The following is a 20,620-nucleotide window of genomic DNA, read 5'->3' on the forward strand; positions in this document are numbered from 1 at the left end:
GGACTGTTTCTCACATTCGTTTTGGCTGTGGAGTGGTATTTTTCCAAGCATGAATAACTTTGTATAATACAGAAATATATCGCAGCTACTGACAGTGAAAACTTGTTTTGTGAAATTCAAACTAGTAAACTCATTAAAGTACAAGTTATTATCTTCCCCTACAGTAGAGACTTACAGCATTCACTCATTCAAGCACTTGTAATAACATCTCGTCTCTTCTTTATCCTTCTTATAACCAGGACGTAGGTCACGAGTTCAAAGCGGCAGAAAAATTCACATCACCTTCAGCAGGCTTTGGATACAGCCTACAACACATAGTCTTCATTCTTCTCTCCTCTACAATTTCAATCCTAATCTACTAATTCCAGAATATTGTGAAGCTCTCTAATCATCATCAGCATGATTTGTGCTCAGTGCTCCCCTTCTGGAACATTTGTACAGGTGAATATACATGAGTAAAGCTTCAAACAAGGACTACAGAGGCAATTTGCAGTTTAAAAAATGTATATATTGTGTGGCATGTATTTTGTGAGGGGGGTGATTAAATATTCTATAAGCAATTACTAAATTGTCAATAGAATTCAATAAATGTTGTTTAAAAAAAACCCTAATTATTTGTTACAATAACCAGCAACTATTGCCATTTTGTTTGTGAAGGTTTGTAAACTACTTCCATTTGAGAAGTAATTGATTCCATTTTTATCATTTGCTCAAGTTTATGTGGTTGTTCACATCCAAAGAGATGATAACATCTATTTGCAGCAAATTATACATTATAATTCCTCATTCAAAAGCTGTAATGGAAAACAAAATGCTAATTTATGCTGTAAACGGAAGTACAGAATCATAATCACTCATTGTTAACATTAGGAACTAAATTGCTCTTGCAAATAATAAAATGGGTTAAAAATGTGGAGGGCTTTTGCAAGCCGAAGTACCAGTGCCTCTTACTCACTCATGTGTTATATTACAAGTGATCAAACGAACCTTTCCTCTTCATGCCAACGCAAACCATCCCTTTTCGAGGGAAAGAATAATGGCCTTATGATTGCAACATAAGGATGAATACCAAGTGACCCATTCTACCCACGAGTCTCCAAACAGCTTCCCAAATATGGGCTTCCACGTGCCCTCTGCTAGGCAAACCTGACTGTATGCAGGGGCTGTCTACACAAGCAAGCAATGTGGAACAGTAAGACTGGAAGAGTCAGACAGCTGGTGCTGAGGATCCGACATCTACACAACACGCTTTGTACCATGCACTTCAGGGTTTGGCTGACTATTTAACTACATCCTAGTCCTGGTCTCATCTCATTAGTTGATAATCAATTCCTAGCTCAAATGCATTAGGGGCACTCCTGGAACACATCTCCCAGTCCAGCTTTATCCGAAAGGAATTCCATTCATTTGCCACAAGATCAACCTACAACACTAACCAAAGCACAGCAGAGTTGGGATGAACACAGCACACTCCTCCCTCCAAAAAAAGTGCTAGCCTAGACACCTCTCATCATTTTGGGTCACAGTGAGTTCATACGGAACTGCAAATACCCAATTTCTCCTTTCAGAATTAGCACCACGGTGTTACAAGTGCTATATCCAGAGCAAGGCTCGCTATTAATCTCTCTTCACCTTAATTTTACCTTTAGAGACAAGGCAGTAACACACAGCTTTGTAGCAGAAGGAGAATCTTTACTGTCACATGTAGAGAACAGAGGGTCTAAGACAAAAAATATTTCAGAATTATTTGGTTTCTGTCCTTTTTAGCAATTTCACAGTCCTATAAGTTTTAAATGTACACGGAGATTTGCTCACACAGCAAACAGACACATCACAGGTAACTAAAAAAACCACCAACACATTAGGACTGTGCACCTGCTCTTCCACATTTCATTAAGCCTCTACACCTAAACATACATCAGGTTCTCTCCTATGTGCATCCGTTGTGCTGGTATCCCTCAGTGATACCTTCTGGTCATGGCGAGACAAACTGGATCACAGGCATCCACACTGCCTCAGGAAAAAACATTAAAAACCCCATTAACTTTTGGTAAGTCAGGTCAGATCATTAAAGTCTAAATTATAAATGCCAGATAATATGTTAAAAAAGTATATGTTTGTAAATAATCTGACATTTGTAAACAAGCCTCTCCTAGATTACATTATTATACTACATTAGGGCTCAAATCCCTGTAAAAGAGCTGATTTGCCAGCCTTTTTCAGTTATTAGTATTAAAAAAATACAATTATGTTATCAAAAAAAGAAAATTGCCTTTTAGGTGACCAAAAGAAAGTTCCACTGCTTCATGTAGTAAATCATTTTACTGCTGCCCTTTTATATTTAATACCCTTCCGCAGTACACATTTATCTCTACACTAGCAAAGTGTACTCATTGATTTCCTATGGTCTCTCTGGAAGAAGGTTCTGCTTCCCTGATGATGAGTACAAAGGGTGGATGACCCCATTCTCATTCCAATGCAAACCCTGCACTTTTACATTTCTGCTTAGACCACATGAGCATTTGACCAGCTAAGAACTCCCTGCCCTCTTCCTTCAGAACACATTGCTAGAACTACTGACATTTTCTCCTGAACACAACTGTATTTTTGAAAATCCCATCTTATGTATAAAGCACTAAACTGCATTAGTTCATCACAGCCGTAACTGTAACTTACAATTTTCACATAAGCTTTTCCTCTAAACTAAGATATGACAATAATATCTTCACTGTTTTCTGCATGTGCTTTAAACTTGCATCATTGTGCTCTACTGTATAAACTATTTAGCTGGTTTGCTCTGGGCCATGAGAAAACGTTTTTTCCCCAGTTTAAACCATGCTTTTTTTGCTAAACGAGCCTGCTGTTGGAATACAGTTTTCAAAGTTACTGTGCTGAATGACCAATTAAGGCATTAATCTCTGAAAGAAAGAGAATCATGTTTAACAATATTTTTTTTAAAGTCTATTACCTGCTTTTATTAAACTACACCTTTCTCATTATGCTATCATTTATCTTCTGCTGGGATGTCAAGAAAATAAGTCTCTTCAGTTTCACTTTCATTTTTACTGCTGTTTTCTCAGCTTTGTGAATGAACACCCCTTGGAAACAGAAAAGTCAGAAAAATTTCAACTCCAAGATTCACTCTTTTTTTAAAATTACCACACATTTTCTGTTAATACTAAACCTGGATTGCCTTTTTCTCTTAACTAACTTAGTTTTGAGAGCATTCTTTAAATTTGCAGAGATGTTACAGGCTCTGCTAAAATGTCACTGAAGTAGAATGATGCTTTTATTCCATTGGTTTTCACAGCCAAATAACGTAAAACTACTGACTGAGTGCTCTCTCACTGAAGAAAAACATCTTCAAAAATCATGAAGTGCACTGTCCAATCTTGTGCAGGTGGGTATCTCTCATTCAACATCTCCATACACATTCATACTTAGTACATGCTACATACATGCAGTGCATTAACATGAACTAAACTAGCATATTTCCAAACTTGCACAGACTCTGAGTTCTATTATTCAAATTTTAAAAAAAAAAAATAAAAATAAATTTAAAAAATCCAGAAGCCATGGAAACAAAAGTAAGTCAAAAAGCCTCAGTGGCTATGGATCAAAAAGAAGTGGCCATTGGACTTACTCTAGTTAAAAGAAGAAAATGCATAAAAACAATATACTACACTCAGTCCAGCTCCCCAAAAATACCAGCAGAAAGCTCTGGCTGCAATGGGGTACTTTTGTCCCTGCAAATGTAAAGACAAAGAGCCAAGCCACAAGGCTGGCTCTTAGCTTTGTCTTTCACTGACATACTCATACTTCCAGAACATATTTTGTCAAACTATGTTGTATAATGTACTGCCATGTTTGAAAACACAGGACAATGAAATGGTGCCAGGTAATAAGTCCACAGCTGAGTGTTGCAGGGAAAAATCTCTGAAATAATGGCATCAATCAGGCAGCATACACCTCTCGATTTACTTCTATACTGCAAGGATTTTGAGGTCAAAGTAAAATAAGTATCCAGATTTATGTGTTAGTCATAGGATTTCATTCATGAACTACATTCAAATGATTTTCAAGCACTTCCCAACCACATAGATTAGTAACACAATAACGTATCCAATTCTGAACTGGAGAATGAGAAATAATTAATACAAATAATGCTGCCAGTTCAGCATGGACAGGTTATGCCCAAGAATATTACTGCTCTTGCAAGGCTGAATACCCTCTCTGCAGTACTTAGGAATTGCTGCTCTTTACTCATGACTACTAATTAAGAAACAGATGTAAAGAGAATTTCCAGAAGATATACTCAGGAAGGTTCCAGTAAAAATAAACTAATAAACTTTATTTTATAAAGTAAAGAACTAAAAGTAGAATGTTTATTGCTGGTCTAAAAATGCAGATCACAGAATGAATCAACAGGAAATCTGATGGATATTGCTTCACCTCAGGTTTACACACATTGGCAAGACAACATAGGTAAGCTTATGCAACCACAGTTCAAAAATCTCAAGATTTAAGTCTACAAGTTTGTCTAGTCCAGAATTTAGCATAATGGTTAAGTCCCTGTACTGTAATAACTACAAAAAATAGAGAGCAAACTTCAGGAGAATACTCAATATTTTGGAATTATCCTTAGTAATGCAAAGTCTTATTTGTAACTAATAGAGAACCTCATATTCTGGAAGACTATCTCAGAAATTGATCCAAAACAGACTTTATAAAGTTTCTAGACACGATTTTTCCAATACAAGCTTTTCTGTAATACACTTTGGATTTCAATATGCAATGGAAAAGTTCCTTCCAAGAATACTGCCAACAAATCACGCATATAAGCTTGTGCTTAAAAATGAACTGCAATAATGCACCAAAAATATAAAAGTTGTAATACATCTCTCAATCTCCCTGAATTATAAAGTAAACATTCTATCTCTCTTTCAAAGATGCTGGATCGTATATTATGCTTCTAGAAGATGTCACTGTTCTCTTTAACCTGACTGGTTCCATTGTTAAGTCTTATTTTGCTTACTTATACTCTTATTAAAGCCTTGAGATGCCAGGAAAAGATTCTTTTTAGTAAGCTATGGCTGAGCCACTATTGATATTATACAAGGGATCCTTTTACCTCGTACTAGATGTTGAGAGTGCATCATATTGATCTAGGAATAAAAAACTCTTTTTCCAGTAGTCAACCCATCTTCTCATCTCAGCACTTTGTTTTAAAGTTTTTCTGTTTGCTGCTTTGTTTTAAACAGAGTATAGAAGACAAAATCTATTTTGGCTATGTTGCTATATTTAGCAAGAAGAAACAGTTTACAAGCTTTTTTTTTTTTTTGGATGCAATTCAGGTAAAAACAAACAAACACGAATACGGCTGGCTGTCAAATCTAAGCCAACTCTGCTTTTTTAAGTGTTAAAACTTGTGAGAAAAAGCTATTTGCAGCAAAATCCCATATTCATTTTTATTTCATATTCAGACTAACATTACTGCTAATCCTCAGCTGGTGAATTTGACTGATGTAAATGCTAACGTAATACGCAAAAGATGAAAATAGAAAGGAGCCTTGAGCACCAGAAAGAATATGTGTCTTAAAAATTGTTCTCATCTTCACCCTGGAAAGTCTTGCAAGCTCATCTGTTCCCGTTGTAATGCTATGTAATGATTACACCTTCTCCTTCGAAACGCCTTTCCTAATCATGCATATTTAATTCTACTTTGTGTATATACCCTACAGTTTGTATAGTCCTTCTATAAATAGACCTTCTGCATCCTGAATTATCTCCCGCGTTTTCCCTCAGATACAGTTCAACATTGGTATTTAGAATAGATCAACTCTAGATTTGCCAGCAATTCTTCCTGCTTCCATTGTGATACGGGCTTGCTCTCCTGAAAGGGGATGTAAGGGAACCTATCATTTCACAATGCTATCCTTTCACCGAACTGTATCGCTACAGAATGAAACTAACTTTAGATAAAGGAGCTGGTTTAAACCTGATTTTATTGTCTGTGTTCCTAACCATTTTCTCCCTCTGATGGTTTCAAAGGAGTCTTTCCTGTGACTGCCTGCCTTTTGTACCAGGCATGAGCCTTTCTTAAATCTCAGTGACTCGCACGGGCTCGCATTTAGCAGGATGATAACGCACGTTCTATGCTCACATAAACACCCTGACACCGGTGTGTACCCTCGGTACGTGCAGAGGAACACACACCGGGCGCGGGCTCGGTCGCACCGGCCACCCCGAGCCGCGGCCGAGCGCGGCGCGACCTCCCGCCGCAACCGGCCCCGGGCGGCCGGGCAGCCGAGCGCCGGGGCCGAGAGTCCGGCCGGCCGGGAGTCCCGGCAGCCGAGCGCCCGGGCAGCCTCGCCGCCCTCCCGGCCCCGCCACGGGCTGCCGGCCCCGCGCACCTGCCGCCCCGCCGGGTGCGGGGCCACCGGCGGCCCCGGACGGCTTCCCCGAGCCAGAGGGGCTCCGGCGCGCCCGGGAGACAGCGGTTCGGCGCTGGCCCTGCGTTTGAGAAGCGCCTGGTCCCCACACGAGTCCCCCAGTCCTTGGCGCACGCCAGCCTGACTTGTTCCCTGCCGGGAAGACTCTCCCCGGCCGGGGCGGCACACCCGGCAGCTGTGCCCGGCACGGGGCGGGCGCCTGCCGAGATGGGCCCGGCGGGGGTCCGCTCGCACCCGGGACACAGATATTGGTATTTATTTATTTATTCGGCTGCTTCGGACGAGCCGGTTGTCAGGGCTCCGGAGCCCCACAGACCCCGGCCGCTGCCGAAGGGCGGTCCCGCTCCTCGCCGCTCGGCGTTCGCAACTCCTGGAGCGAGGAGGTACGCGCGGCTTCCCGATGCCTCGCCGTGAGGTGCAACCTCAGACTGGCAACTACTAGTTTGGGGGGTTCAGTCCCCTGGACTGAACCGTGGACTGCACATCTTCCCCTGAGCTCAGCGGGCTCTGCCCCCGCAGGGAGAGAGCGGGGAGGTGACCCCCTCACTCGCCCCCCGGCTCTCCCGCCCCCCCGCGGGCACTGCCGCCCACACAGCCCGGGGCGCCTCTCGCCCGCTCCGCTGCCCGCTTCCATCCGCTGCCCAACTTTTCCTGTCACGCCAGCGCCAGAAACCCCCTTCCCCACGCACGCACGCACACACAAACACCGGTGTAGTTTATAAATGACAGTTGCCTGTAGACTTTCACCAGACAAGCAGCGGGGGCAGCAGACTACAACAGTTATTTAATTAAAGGCGCTTCGGAGGCTCCCAGAATAGCTCTCTACCTCTGAGGCGCGAATTCTGGTTTCCCCCTGCTCTCCCCCACCGCCTCGCCAGCCGCTCCCCGCTGCCCGAGCCCCGGCGCGGGCGGCAGGGACGGACCCGGCCGGCGTTACCCGGCTGCGAGCTCCGCATTGCACAGTCATCAAAGTTAAGTGCGGGAAGGGGGGGGTCGAGAATGAATCAGGAGGAGAGACGGGCGAGCCGAACTATTTCCACCTAGGCAGGAACCGAAATTTTTACGGGGCGGAATGCGTATGCAGCCATTTCCGAGGGAGGGGGACACGGGTGCGGTGGGGTCCCTCTCGCACGCAGCCTGTCACTCGCACCCTGCTTCCTCCGCCCGGCAAACTCGCCCGGCTGCCTCGGTGCTGTCCCTCAGCGCAGCCGAGGGCAGGCTCGGGGCACTCCGCTCGAGTTGCCCGACTGAGCCCCGAGTTGCTCCCGGACATCACGCACCACTCCGTGGGCTACAGCTCCCGCTCCTCAGCTCTCCTCACGCTCCTCTTCCTCACGGGAGGGGCGGGGGCGGAGGGAAGGGGCCCGAAAGGCTCAAGGGAAAAGGCTCTTTTCTGTCATTTCTTTTCTCGGCTAATTCAAATCCTCCCGTCCCCACAACACAAATACACGCTGAACAGAAACACTTCCAGACCCTTCCTGCACACACTGGCACCACCTTCGTCTCCCCCGAGCACCCGGGCGGGCGCAGCTGCGGCGAGCGCGCAGCACCGGCCACCTCTTACCTGGTTGTAGGAGGTCTCCCAGGAGGAGGTGTAGTTGTAAAAGAAGGAGGAGAAGCAAGCGTCTTCCGACAGCCCGCAGCCAGCCATCCTCTGGGCGCAAAACCTCTTCGGGAAGGCGCGAGCAGCCCTCGCAAACTCTTGCCTCTTGCGGGGTCGCTGCCGCCACCGCCGCCGCTGGCGCTGCCCCCGCGGAGTGGTGCCGACAGCTTCGCGCTGGCGGCGGCCGGCGCGGTGCGTGCGGGGCAGCGGGGCTGGAAGGACGGAAGAATGGATGGAGGCGCGGGTACCGCGTGTCTGTGCGTGTGCGAGCGCGGCCGTTCGCGGCGGCACCGAGGGGCCGGGGCCGGTCACGTGCGCGCGCTCACTCCGCCGCCGCCGCCGCCGGGGACGGGCCGCGCTACAGACCCCGGCACTGGATCACCAGCGCCGGGCGCCCTCGCCATCCCCGCCCGCCCGCCCGTCCCCGCTCGGCAGCGCAGCCCCTGCGCACGGGAACGAGGGGGCGCCTGCGGGACCTGCGGCCGCACCGCGGCGGGGAAGGAGCAGGCAAGTGGCGACGCGCGTCCTCCCCCGCCGCGCCGGGGCAGCGCCGCCGCGGGCGGGCCCGCCCTCCCGGCCGCGGCCCGGCCTCCCCGCCCCGCCCCGCGCCCGGCCCCGCCGCGCAGCACCGCGTTGCGCCGCCAAAGTTGCCACTGGGTTCGCAGCGGGGAGGGCATGGGCTCGGCCCCGTCGCCGCAGCCCGGCCCGGGCGCCCGAGGGGAAGGGGGCGGGAAAACCGGCGGGAAACTTGTCTTCAGACCCCCTCAGCGAGCGCCCGTCCTGCCAGGTGCAGTCTGTCCCGCTTGCTCCTCTCGGGGGGTGTTTGCCTCAGCACCCCGTCGGCGAGGAGAGGGAGAAAACCGGAAATTTTTTGGGTTTTTTAAGCGTGTCGGTGATCGTAGGAGCGGCCCTGGGACCGCACCGGGGCCCAGGGTTCCCTCCCGGGGCCCCCGCCGTGAGGGAAGGGAACACTTGACCGCCCGTGAGCCGTCGTCACACTGCTCATCGGACACGGCGAGGTCATGCTGAATATAGTGATTTTAAAGTATTTGCCAGGAAATTAGCGGAAATAGATTGGATTACGTTGACCCTGCTCCTTGAGTATTCCTTATTCTGCTTGCAGACCCAGCAGCTTGAGCGCGATTCTCTGACAAGGGGGACATTGTCCTCATCAGCTAACACTGATATCACAAAACTCAGCTAATTATAAATGTAAAGCAAATAATGGAGGTTTTTGTTGTTTTTTTCAGAATAACTGTTCTGTTTCGTAAAGGAATATGTTTTTCATATTTAAAAAATTCCGTGTTTGTTTCCAAAGCATAGCTGAGCGGGGAGGTAGTTTGTTGAGCAGCACCCAGTTGTTATAACAGCCTACAGCCATTGATGGAGAAGACTAGACACAGTTCTGTGGCACAAATGATCAAAGGCCCAGTGAAGCTCCTCACTCCCCCTCACCTGATACTTCAAGGAAGAAAACACCATTTAGTAATAGCCATGGAATCCTCTGGCCACTCCATTTCTTGAGGAAACAACTGTGGCATGAGCGTGGAATACCGTGAAACACACGTGAGTGTAGTAGAAACTCGGCATTTTGATGTTGAGTTGACATTGTCCAAAAGGCTAGCCAAGAATTCATCATCCAGAGGAATCTCTGTCCCATATGAGATCACACAGCCTTTCATTCTGTCCTAAACCAGGACAGGAAGTTGAGGAAGGATCAACAACAGGAAGGATCCCGGCAACAGAATATGGAAACGACATAAAAAACAAGGTGTTCACAGTGTCCACAAGAATTTGTTTCTCAAATTACTTCAGTATTTTCTTTCAGAGACTGTTTAGGCTGCTCATCAGTCACTCCCTGAACTTACATGTTTTTTTATTTCAGCTTTTCAGACAGCAACAATTAAGGCATAAAATTCCTTGCCACTTCACCATCGTTCTTGAATTTCCTTTTGTCTGAGGGGTCACTGTTCAAAGCATCTTACTTCTAAAATTTTAAGCAACTTGACATTGCATGTTTCATCTTCATATTCAGTCTTAGTGCATTCCATTGGGACTGTACTCTAGCATAGCCTGATCTCTGAACTGTTTATTCTGTTCACGTAAATTTTGCACTTTCCCTCCCACCCCCCAGTATCTGATGAGTCTATTCACTTCAGTAGGTTTTACCCTACTTCCCTCTCCTCTAGTGACAGATATACTATCTGTGTCTCCCGTGCCATGTTGTTTAGAAGTCTTACAACAGATTATGGGTTGTTAACCCATTATGGGTTTTTTCTTTTTCCTTCAAACATTGTTCCTCACCCTGCTGTTAACCATTTGGTCTAGCTCAAAATCTCTTCATTTGAATTTCAGAAAGTTCCCCTGGGGGGCCATCACTGGTGGGAGGTTAAGCTTAATTGCACAGTGATCAGTTACTAATGGAGATCCAGCTGTAGTCTTTGCTGATAGCTGTGAACTACTCCGAACCTATTCAAGGCCTCTGCAGAGCACACTTCTGCTGGCAGCAAAACAAGATCTGAAAACTTATTTATAGCATTATGTGTTGCTCCTCCAGACCATTTGTAGATGTTTTCAGTCAACCAGCCATTACGGGAATGGCTAATAATCTATTTGTCCATCGCATGAGTTAGCACACTAACATCATTGTTACTGCGACGGTGGTGGTGAAGCAAAAAAACTTTGTATGCTGCTTCTGTTACTAGAAGTGTGTAACCAAACATAATAAAATCCACAAATAGCTCTTGTCTAATATCCCATCCCAGTGTGCTAATAGCTCCATAGTAAAGATGCTAAGAGTGTATTCAGTTCTGTGGGCAGGAAGGAGTAAAGTGGAGATAAATAAACTCCTGTAAAGGACTTGGAAAAAATGGATTGGTGAGGGGTGGAGGAAACAGCAGAAGCCACGAAATGTTTGAATAACAAAAGTAATCTCGGTATAACCATTAATACTCCATCTGTGCTGAAAAAAAAGAGGCCTGGTGCAGATGGAACAGAGGAAAATTACTCAAATTTCTTCAGAGACGCATAATACTGTGCAGTTAGGATGTGCCAGAGTACTAGATAAAGGCTGGCAAAGCAGCTAGAAAGGCATCTTATTAAATACAGTCTAGAATTTAATTTGGTTTGCTCTTTGCTTACATGTTTTCAGCTTAAAGATTTTCAAAGTCTATTAAATAAACTACAAACTGTTTTGCGGGGGGGGGGGAGGGGAGGAGGGGAGTTTTTTACCTTCAAACCTGTCTGGTTTAGGAATAAAGTGAATGAGGATGGAGCTTTTAAATGGGGCTGGTTTGTCTTCTCAGAGAAAGCATATCTTCATTCCCATGAGGCTGTTGCACCGTGTTGGTTTTGGCTGGGATACAGTTAATTTTCTTCGCATTAGCTGGTATGGGGCTGTGTTTTGGATTTGTGCTGAAGACTGTTGATAACACAGGGATGTTTTCATTACTGCTGAGCAGTGCTGACACAGCGATAAGGTTTCTTCTGCCCCTCACCCCACCCCACCAGCAAGTAGGCTGGGGGTGCACAATGAGTTGGGAGGGGACACAGCCAGGAGAGCTGACCCCAGCTGACCTAAGGATATTCCATACCCTGTGGCATCATGCTCAGCAGATACAACTGGGGGAAGAAGCAAGAAGGGGAGACATTCAGAGTGATGGCATTTGTCTTCCCAAGTCACTCTTACATGTGATGGAGCCCTGCTTTCTTGGGAATGGATGAATACCTGCCTGCCCATGGGAAGTGGTGAATGAATTCCTTGTTTTGCTTTGGCTGCGTGCACAGCCTTTGCTCTACCTGTTAAACTGTCTTTATCTCCACAACCGAGTTTTCTCACTTTTACGATGCTCTTCCCCCATCACACTGGAGGTGAGGAGGGAGCGAGTGGCTGCGAGGACCTTATTGCTGGCTGGGGATAACCACGACAAGCCCAGAGAGGAGACTGAGGCCAAGGACTGCTGTTGGAGCCAATAATAGATCTGATTTCGCCAAGTGCCAGGTTTTTGCAGAGACTGCTCAAAGAGTAAACCAGTACCCCACTGCTAAAGGCAAAAGCCAGAGCAGCTTTCTTTTCTTTATGCAGTGATCTCTCCTCACAGGGCAAAAGTCTATAATATCAGATATTCCAAAATGTTAGAAGCTGTCCCTGTATCTTATTTGAAGGTAAAAAAAAAAAAAAAAAAAAAAAAAAAAAAGACTGTTTCTACTTGGCCTATTCGTAAGTGCATAAAAAGTCAATTAAGACAGTTCATAAAAATTGAAGAGGAAAGGCTTTAAAAGTTCACTGATAGGTTTTCTATTAGGCTAATACTTTAAAGCTTCCTTAGCACCTTCCATCATCAAATTCTTTCATTTACCTTTATGAACACCTCTGGAGCTATGTATTACATCTTTTTAATATTTGAGGAGATCAATAGTTTAAGTACCAGACCCTTGAAAAAGTCAAGCAACATTGTTAGACAATGTTTATAAAAGCAATTGGTCCCAGAGGAGCAAAAGCCTACTTAAAGCAGGAATAAGTGGAAATTTCAGAGTTTTTAGGTTTCCGTTTAACTTTCAAGATAAGTCGTGTCTATAATACAAAACATAACTGAGAATCAAACTACAAGTGGATGAGAACACAGGAACCATGGTCACCTTTAAAACATCTTTGCAGTGTTCTGAGGGTTTTTTTTCACTGGCTTCTCACTGCATAAAATACAGATTTTTTTTTCACCTTCACATGGCTACACAGCTTGTAGCATGTGTTCCAAGCTACCTGAGAGACATGGAGCTCCCAGAACAGCTTCCACATGTTGGATTCATCAGCCTCAACCACAGGAGCTACAGGTGCAGATTTTCCAATATTAACATAACAGATCAAGATTAATCAAATTCAGCTTTTCTAAAGTATCCTGGAATACCACTCCTAAACTTCAGTTACACCACACCATTTAAAAAACACAAGGTTCTGCTGAATGAAAATTGCATACAGAAAATGGACACTTCCCATCCACTGAACTGTGGAATTTATCAGAGCCAGATTTTTTTGAAGTCCCGTTACGTCCAATATACTTCTCTTGATTGTACATATCACTGCAATATCTGAATACTTTCAAACAGTGCACTAAACTAGGTAACCAACATCTGCTCCTTCTTCCTCTCATCAAAAAGGCAACAGTATTGTGTTGGAGTCTTTGCTGCGTGTGGCGAGAGAAGAAATGCTCAAAGAAACAGTCCTTAAAGCAGGAGGTCTTGAGATTCTAGATGATTATTAGTTACTGTTGAAATCTGTTTACCATCTTGTCATTACTGCACAGACAGGTTTTACCCTTATTTCAAAAAGTTCAGTTACACCCAAGAAATAACTCTCAATGGCTTTGGCACTCCTGGTCTCCATCCCAGAGCTGAGTCTAGGCTGTTAAGAGTCTTCAAGAAGAAAATCAAGACCTGGAATGTAACTATTTTTTTCTAAGTTTGCTAGATGGTGAGGATTCCATATGCTGCTGTGCTTCACTCGAAAGCTAAAAAGATAATTGATAGGATAGCAGCTCCAAGAAAAAGAGGACAGTAGAAAAGTATTTTTTGTCAGTGCTGCTATGTGAGACCATCAGAAATGAGTAACAAGGTTCTCTAAAGCCATCTACATGCAAAGACCAATTGAAAATATACAATCACCGAGAAAACGGTACATTTTTCAATATGTTTTCATCTCACCATCAGTCTATTATTTGTCTTGCCTTAGTTCAGGTTCAGTTGCTTACTCTTCATCCATGAGCTAATTCCATCTCAGCAATCTAAGCATTGGGTCATCATGATAATTGAAGTTACGTGAAATAGGCAACTGAATGAAGTAAAGCTGATTATTCAAAAAGAAAGAAAAGGAAAAAAAAAGCGCCAGGAGTTTTAAAGCTAGATTACATGAATTTTTGCTCATCTCAAAAATGCAGGAAATTATTTTCCTTGAATTCTGCAAGATCAAGTGTGCCACTGATTAAAACTTTGTCTACTGAAGTGGAAGAGCAGAACACTGATGAGTTTGATTGTCCTGCAAGCAAGATATTTTCAATGAGACTGTTAACAAAATGAAGCCACTATGATAATTTAATTCCTAGTTCAGGCCTTCCAGCAGCTTTTCAACATGAGTAATCTCCATCAGTTCAATACCCCCAAAATTATAAATAACAACCAGTGAATACGTGCCATTCAAATGTCAGCAGGCATGAACTTATGAGGTAGTGCATAACTTTTATAGCCTCACCACCAATTAACAATGTAAATAAATTACTAAAGACCTATCAGATTATAATTTCTCCAAAATAACATTCCTGTGATTATGTTTCTGTGATTATAGTTATGAAGTAACTAATCAGAGGTGGGGGGGGAATCCCAGAATAACCCAAATTAGCAGGAATCAAGATGGTTGGCATGAGTCCCTGCCTCTAGTGTAAAGTATCTTCACATCTGAGAATACCCCCCAGCTATTCTGCCTGCTTCTGGGTACATTTGGCTCGTTAGCAAAATACTGAGTGATACAACAGGAGTAGACTCAGCATTATTTTACCAATCATGGAAAAGATGTCATCTAAGAATGGGTGCTCTGAAAGGTATGATGAGATCTCTTGTCATCGCTCAGATAATGAAAAAGACAGGAGGCTTCACCGTTCAGCACATTATTCAAAGCTGATTGATAAAGCAGTAGCACCTTCTCATCACAAACTGTATTACAGACATTCAAACAATATTTGGCAACTCCTTTGGCACTGTACGCTGTATCATCTGGGGAGAAATGTGGAGGAGGGAGGAAGACAGACTCCCAGCCACACACTGTACAACTTGGGGGAATTGCATTTAGCTGTCTTTTGCACAATCCCAAGAAAAGTCTTGATCAATACAGAATTCCATTTTTTCACAAGAAATACCACAAAGAGGCAGCAAAGCCCCAGAAATAATTGATAGATATTTCAAAGGGATTTGACAGAACATTAACTTTGGATTTCTTCTGTGACATCATCTTACTTGAGCCAATTAAAAAAAAAAAAACCACCTTGCTAGGAGAAAACCTAGGCAGGCATTAGAACCAGACATGGTTTTGCAGCTTGTAAGCACATGTCCTTTCTTTGACATATTGGCCAAAATCAAGGGAAAGATAAATCATTTTGCATAAAGCCAGTTAAAGTGAATGCAATGAGAAGGCAATTACAATGGCTCTGCAATTTTTACTTTTTTTTTAATGTTGAAGTTTTGTAAGTAGTAAGAACAAAGATTTGCTGCCGACTTTGTTCCTAATTTAGGAAGTTCTCAGTCTAGAAAATATAGCATTGATAGAGTTGTTTTTATGATCAAATTAGTTTGATCAAGAGACTGCTAAAAAAAGCAAATTAATTTCTGAAACCTCACTGTACCTAATGAGAGATCTAAACATTTGTCTCATATCAAGCCAGTAGACTACAAACGTTTGGATCTTTAAGCTTTACTTGCAAAAATAATATCCATTGCAGGCAATTATAGTGTGAAGAACAAATGTGATTATGAAGGAGATCACGAAGTAGGCCATTACCATTTCATATAATTGAATATTTTCCTATTAACTTTTCCTTCCACAGTTCTCCTCCAGAGACAAACAGGTTTCTGTAGGCTGCAGAAAAATCAGAACTCTACCACCACTTTACTGTTCAGCTTCGTATTTGACAGTGTTTGAGAATGGAAAGAACAGACATTTGAACAGTGTTCGGATTTACATAGCAGCAAATCCAACAAGGAGTTTTAGAGCAAAAACTCTTATCACTGGCTTGCTTATAGAGAGAAACTGTGAAGTGTCCACAAATTTAAATGTCTGTTTTCAACAAACAGGGTAGATATTATGGTGAACATCAAGACTGGAATTTTAAATTCTTGCCAGTTCTTATATGATTTCTGCTCTTAATAAAGTTGTTTGTTAAAAGTGTGAAGAAGTAGCAGTAATTTGAGTTTTACTTCCATTATATTGTGTAACACATTGGAACAAAGCTGTCAATGCCCCCTTGGACAGAGAGATGCTCAGAGGAACATGTTGTGACTCACACTGCGTCGAACCTGCTGCTGCTGCTCTACAAATTGTTAAGCCTTTCTGAACAAATTGTAAGCCTTTCAGGAAGGTTCACAGGGCATTCATTTCTTTAAAAGAACAATACTATCCTTGTCACAGAACAGGCTTATCAGTTACTTGTTATTCAACATGCAAAATGAAACAACCTCAAAGATAGCATTCTAAGGTTTGAAAGGTCAAATTTAGTTTGCAAGTCTTTAAAATCGTACATGAATTTTGATAGCAAACACCTGCATTTTCATAAAGCTGAAAAGGTTGATATTTTTGAGGTTAAAACTGGTTACTAATATAAGCAGAAGTGGTTTGACTACACAGCTGAATATTTAAATGGACAAAGTATTCAGGAAATAGGTCCACCAGCAGCTTTCCACTCTGTGGAGCCTGGTAAGTACTCGATGCTCTTAAGTGTTTATTGTTTATGCTGCTAGAAGCAGTGAGGCTGGGAACATTAATGTGATATGCTCACAAAATAAACACTGAATTCAAATGGAAGGCAAGAGGGCTACTTTAGCTGAAAGAATACGACCAACCCAAAATAATACATGTTTAAAGCCACAGGAAATATTTATTATCAACATTAATTTGTGCTATGTTTTATTTGTCTGTACAACAAAACTACTGCATAGCTTTCACAGCTGGAAGAACCACTCAGAGCTGAGATGTACACAAATGAAAATTATTTTATCATCTGTCCAACATACATTCAGTGTTCCTGAGAAACTACCATATTTGAGTTGAAACTGCAAAATCATAACACAGAATTAGTCTTGTTACCACTGCTACAGGAATGTTATTTTACTGCTGTTACCATATTTAGTTTAATCCCTTGATACTGGAAGCTTGGATCTCCTTGATGCCAACCACTTATCTCAAACACATCAGTGCAAATTAGAGGCAGCCCAAGCTTGTCATTCACAAAAGGAAAAGCAAAGAGAGGGGCAAACACTCTCATAATGGTTTCGTTCTGGTTTTAAAGCTGCTCATTTCAAGATCAAAAATATCTGACATTTGTATTACTGGGGAATAACACCCAGTTGTAGGAACAGTTCTAGGAAGCATACATATCCCAAACCAAAGCTACCAGGGTCAGAAGTACTAGTAGAAAAAGGAACCAGGTTGACCAAGTAGATCATTTTTCCCTCTGCTTCACATAAATCTAATGTCACATACATAGTCATGAAGTTAAATAATTTTAAAAGGTCAACAGAGTACCAGAGTAAGATTATACTTCTAATAGTAAAATATGTTTATGTTTATTATTAAAACCTTCAGCTGTTCTGAAACCAAGATAAATGTCTACTCCTTACAAATTACAGTAAGTGAATAAATCTGTGTACTTTAGAATATAACTCTCTGCTTTCTACTGTCATAGTGTGGTATGGCTTTTTATTGCTATATATTACCAGAAAATGAACTAGAGCAATCTGATTACAAATTAATAATTGTAGCTTGACTGGATGGAAGAAAAACTCTTTGCCCTTTGACTTTTGCTAAGGTATCTTTTCAAATTACATAGTGAAAGCTAATTTCAGCATTTTTGCTTTAATATGGCAAATAATGAGCAGTTCCCAGTATGCACTGTGTAGCAGTGCAGGTTGAAAGTTAGACGTCACAAAGCAGTGCTGTGTCACAGGCCCTGATGTGAAAAGGGAGGGGGGGATCAGAAATGGTGGCATTGCTCTGTCACGAAAAACTGACGCAAGCGATACAGAACGTACCAACCCACACTGGCCCGTGCCAGTGCTCTCCAACTTCAGTGAGTGGGCACAGCACAACAAATGGAGACACTCCTGTAAACCCTAAAGGAACTTCAGCGCCTGTCTTTTGCACTGCACTACATAGAGATCTCCCAAAAGCAAGAGTGCAGGGGGGGTTTATGACATCGGGACATGGCGAAGCATGGAGTCACCACTTTTTCTTTTCTCTGACAAAAATTCTAATTGCTGTTAAATCCCTACAAATCTAAACAGTATAACTGGTCACTTCTTTATGTCTCCATAATGCTGATACATACCTAAACCACATGTACTCAGCCATTAGTAACTACCTCTGTATCTAACAAACCTAAATACACTTGTTACATCACACCAATTATTAGCCCTTTTACTGCTTTGAGGTATTACACAGCAGCACAATTACGATGGAAGACTCTCCTCTTTTCAAAAAATATACCCCTTTCACTTAGTACTGTTTTTCTATCATCTAACCCATTCTGTATTTTCAGAAGTCCCACACTATAAATAGTTTATTATATACAAACCACATATTTTCAAAAACCACCAGAATGTCTCTGATAAAAAGATCACTGTAAGTAAACAAAGACCTTTCAGACCAATCTAAAGCAGATAACCAGCTAATCCTAAGGAGCCATTACTCAGTACTCCAAAACAAAAATGCTCACAACACCTGGCTAGCAGTCTGAATGCTCTGAAGTGGCATCAATAGGGCAGGGAACACTGAACAGCAAATGGCTGCAGCTGGTGGGGGCAGCTCTGTGCTTTATCCGGGATCCCTCGCTCCTCAGGCCAGTAGGAAGGGTCTTGTAGTCAGTTGTGGCATTTCACAGGACAAAAAACAGGGGAAGCTGAATTTCTATTTGACACCAGCAAACTTTTGATTTCCAACTCTTCCTCCCATTTACTGCATTGTGCAGTATAAGCAGCCAGAGCTCTGATGATGGGCAGGACTGCAGGTATCTGTAACAGTTTTAGAGAGGCAGTGACCTTCATATGCTCATAGATAAAGCAGCCTTATTCCTACACCTCCTTCTTAGTTTCCTTTTGTTCCTCTGGGCAACCTTTTTTGACAGTTTTCCCATCAGAAAAATGGGAATGAGGTTTTACCTTTCAACAGTGAACTCAGGAAAACCCAGGGCTATTCTAAAATCCAAGCTTCTCTGCATGCATCTGCTCCACCCCCGAGACAGCAGCAGCAAAGAAGGTGGCTCCTGATACAAGCTTCCCTTTCAGACCCAGGAAACACTACTTGAAGAAGCCCTGCTATCCCTGTCACTACTCCTTCAGAGAGGGCCAGTAACTCCTTAGATACCTGGCTCCCCTCCCACTGCTATATGGCTCTAAAATTACATCAAAAGTGAGATTTGCAGCAAGTCTAAGGTGTCCACAGTGATTTAAGTGAGTTTGTGTTGTTTCTCCCCGAACCCTTGAACACCCTCAGTTATTTGAGATCAGTACTGGGCACAGAACAGACTGTACATGCCTGCACAAAGCCGCTCCCACCCCCGGGCCTTAGCGAAGGAATGACTCTGTGTCACACACGCAGTCCCCATGAGAAAATGCTTTGTCAGTTCTTCGGTAAGGGGAGCGTTTTTCAGAGATACACTAATGCCATGCAAGCACCAAACCCACCAGGTTCCCCAGATGTCTAGGTTTCTGTATATTCCTGAAGCACTAGCCCCCAGATTCCATCAGGGTCCCAGCAGGTAAGCTGTTTCCCATTGCTCGCATTCCCAGTCAGGAGGGGAGGGGGCACCAGGCCTGCTCTGTCCCCGGTGACAGCTGGGACACCGACAGCCTTCCAATTCAGCCCATGACACCGGTGCCCCCCTGGGCCTTCAGGTGGATTGCACAGGTGTCACTGGCTTAATTGGAAGGTGTCAGGGCTGCACAGCTGCCAGAGGACATGAGTTTGGCCAGTAGTATTTGCATTCCTGGTAGCAAAAACAGAGCAAAGTGAAAGATCCCAGGTCAGCTGTCACAGCCCAAGCTGAGTTTGTGGGTATGACAATTTTAAAAAAGAAAAAAAGAAAAAAAAAAAGGGCCAAAGTCTCTCCTGTGTCAAGTTCCACTCACAGCCATAGCCATCTGCTCCCCCATCCCCAAGGACCCAGGCTATGGCAGCTTATGTCAGCTGGTTCTGGGGTCCCTGAGGGGTTTCATGCAGAGAACTGGCTGTTTGTGGCCCTTGCTAGACCTAGGGAAAGTTGTGCAGAAGCTGGTTCTACACTGTTCAGCTGAAAGCTGCAGACAAATCCTAGAGACATTCTCTTACCTGGGGAGCGGCCAGTTTTCAGCACTGCACAAAGCAGCCCCCTCACAGTGGGGGATAAGCAAGTCAGGCAAAACCAGGCTGAGTCCTCCTAGAGCAGGAATTTGCAAAACCAACATTTTTATGTTTAGGAATGCTAGTATGAAATCCAGTTGCTTAAGAAGTTCAGAATCGCTGTTTTAAATAAAAACTCTTCCACCTGCAGTCAGAAAACTCCATCCAGTTCAACATTTTATGCAGAGTCAACCTCCCTCCTTCCTACTGAAAATGATTTTGTAGGGCAGGAGAGTCCATTCCACAATGCCTCAGGTGGGGGAGATCCTCCACTCCCTCACTCACTTATCAAACTTGAGACAGACTCCCCAACTCCCACCGCATATTATAAACCCACTCAAATTTTAATCTTCAGACATTTTTTCCTTCACAATTACTGTTTTAGTTGCTAACAAAAAGTTTTCAAAACTTCTCTATGCCCCATCATATAAAAGG

General features: G+C 43.6%; 2 protein-coding genes across 2 annotated transcripts in view; one reads left to right on the plus strand and one right to left on the minus strand.

Annotated features, from left to right (window-relative positions):
• PPARGC1A (PPARG coactivator 1 alpha) overlaps positions 1-8,591 on the minus strand; it is a 368,606-nt gene extending 360,015 nt beyond the window's left edge. The window contains exon 1 of the mRNA XM_027713758.2: positions 8,017-8,591. Coding sequence (XP_027569559.1) covers positions 8,017-8,103 — 87 coding nt within the window. The 5' untranslated portion in view covers positions 8,104-8,591. The remainder of the gene's footprint in view (positions 1-8,016) is intronic.
• On the plus strand, positions 7,525-17,576 carry LOC120322919 (translation initiation factor IF-2-like). The gene is made up of 2 exons (XM_039379485.1): positions 7,525-8,562; positions 15,642-17,576. The coding sequence occupies exons 1-2, from the start codon at positions 7,525-7,527 to the stop codon at positions 15,891-15,893; spliced, it is 1,290 nt and encodes a 429-aa protein (XP_039235419.1). The 3' UTR covers positions 15,894-17,576.
• Positions 17,577-20,620: the final 3,044 nt, after the last annotated feature.

The sequence above is a fragment of the Pipra filicauda genome, unplaced genomic scaffold (assembly GCF_003945595.2).
Source record: "Pipra filicauda isolate LSUMZ 115617 unplaced genomic scaffold, ASM394559v2 scaffold169_size1572857_pilon, whole genome shotgun sequence".
NCBI classification, from domain to species: Eukaryota; Metazoa; Chordata; class Aves; order Passeriformes; family Pipridae; genus Pipra; species Pipra filicauda.

Excerpts from the sequence above, each read along its gene's own strand:
- LOC120322919 (XM_039379485.1), top strand. The coding sequence starts at position 7,525 with ATGCGTATGCAGCCATTTCCGAGGGAGGGGGACACGGGTGCGGTGGGG. Across the intron at positions 8,563-15,641 it reads CCGCGGCGGGGAAGGAGCAG|TTCTCCTCCAGAGACAAACA; the intron begins GCAAGTGGCGAC and ends TTCCTTCCACAG.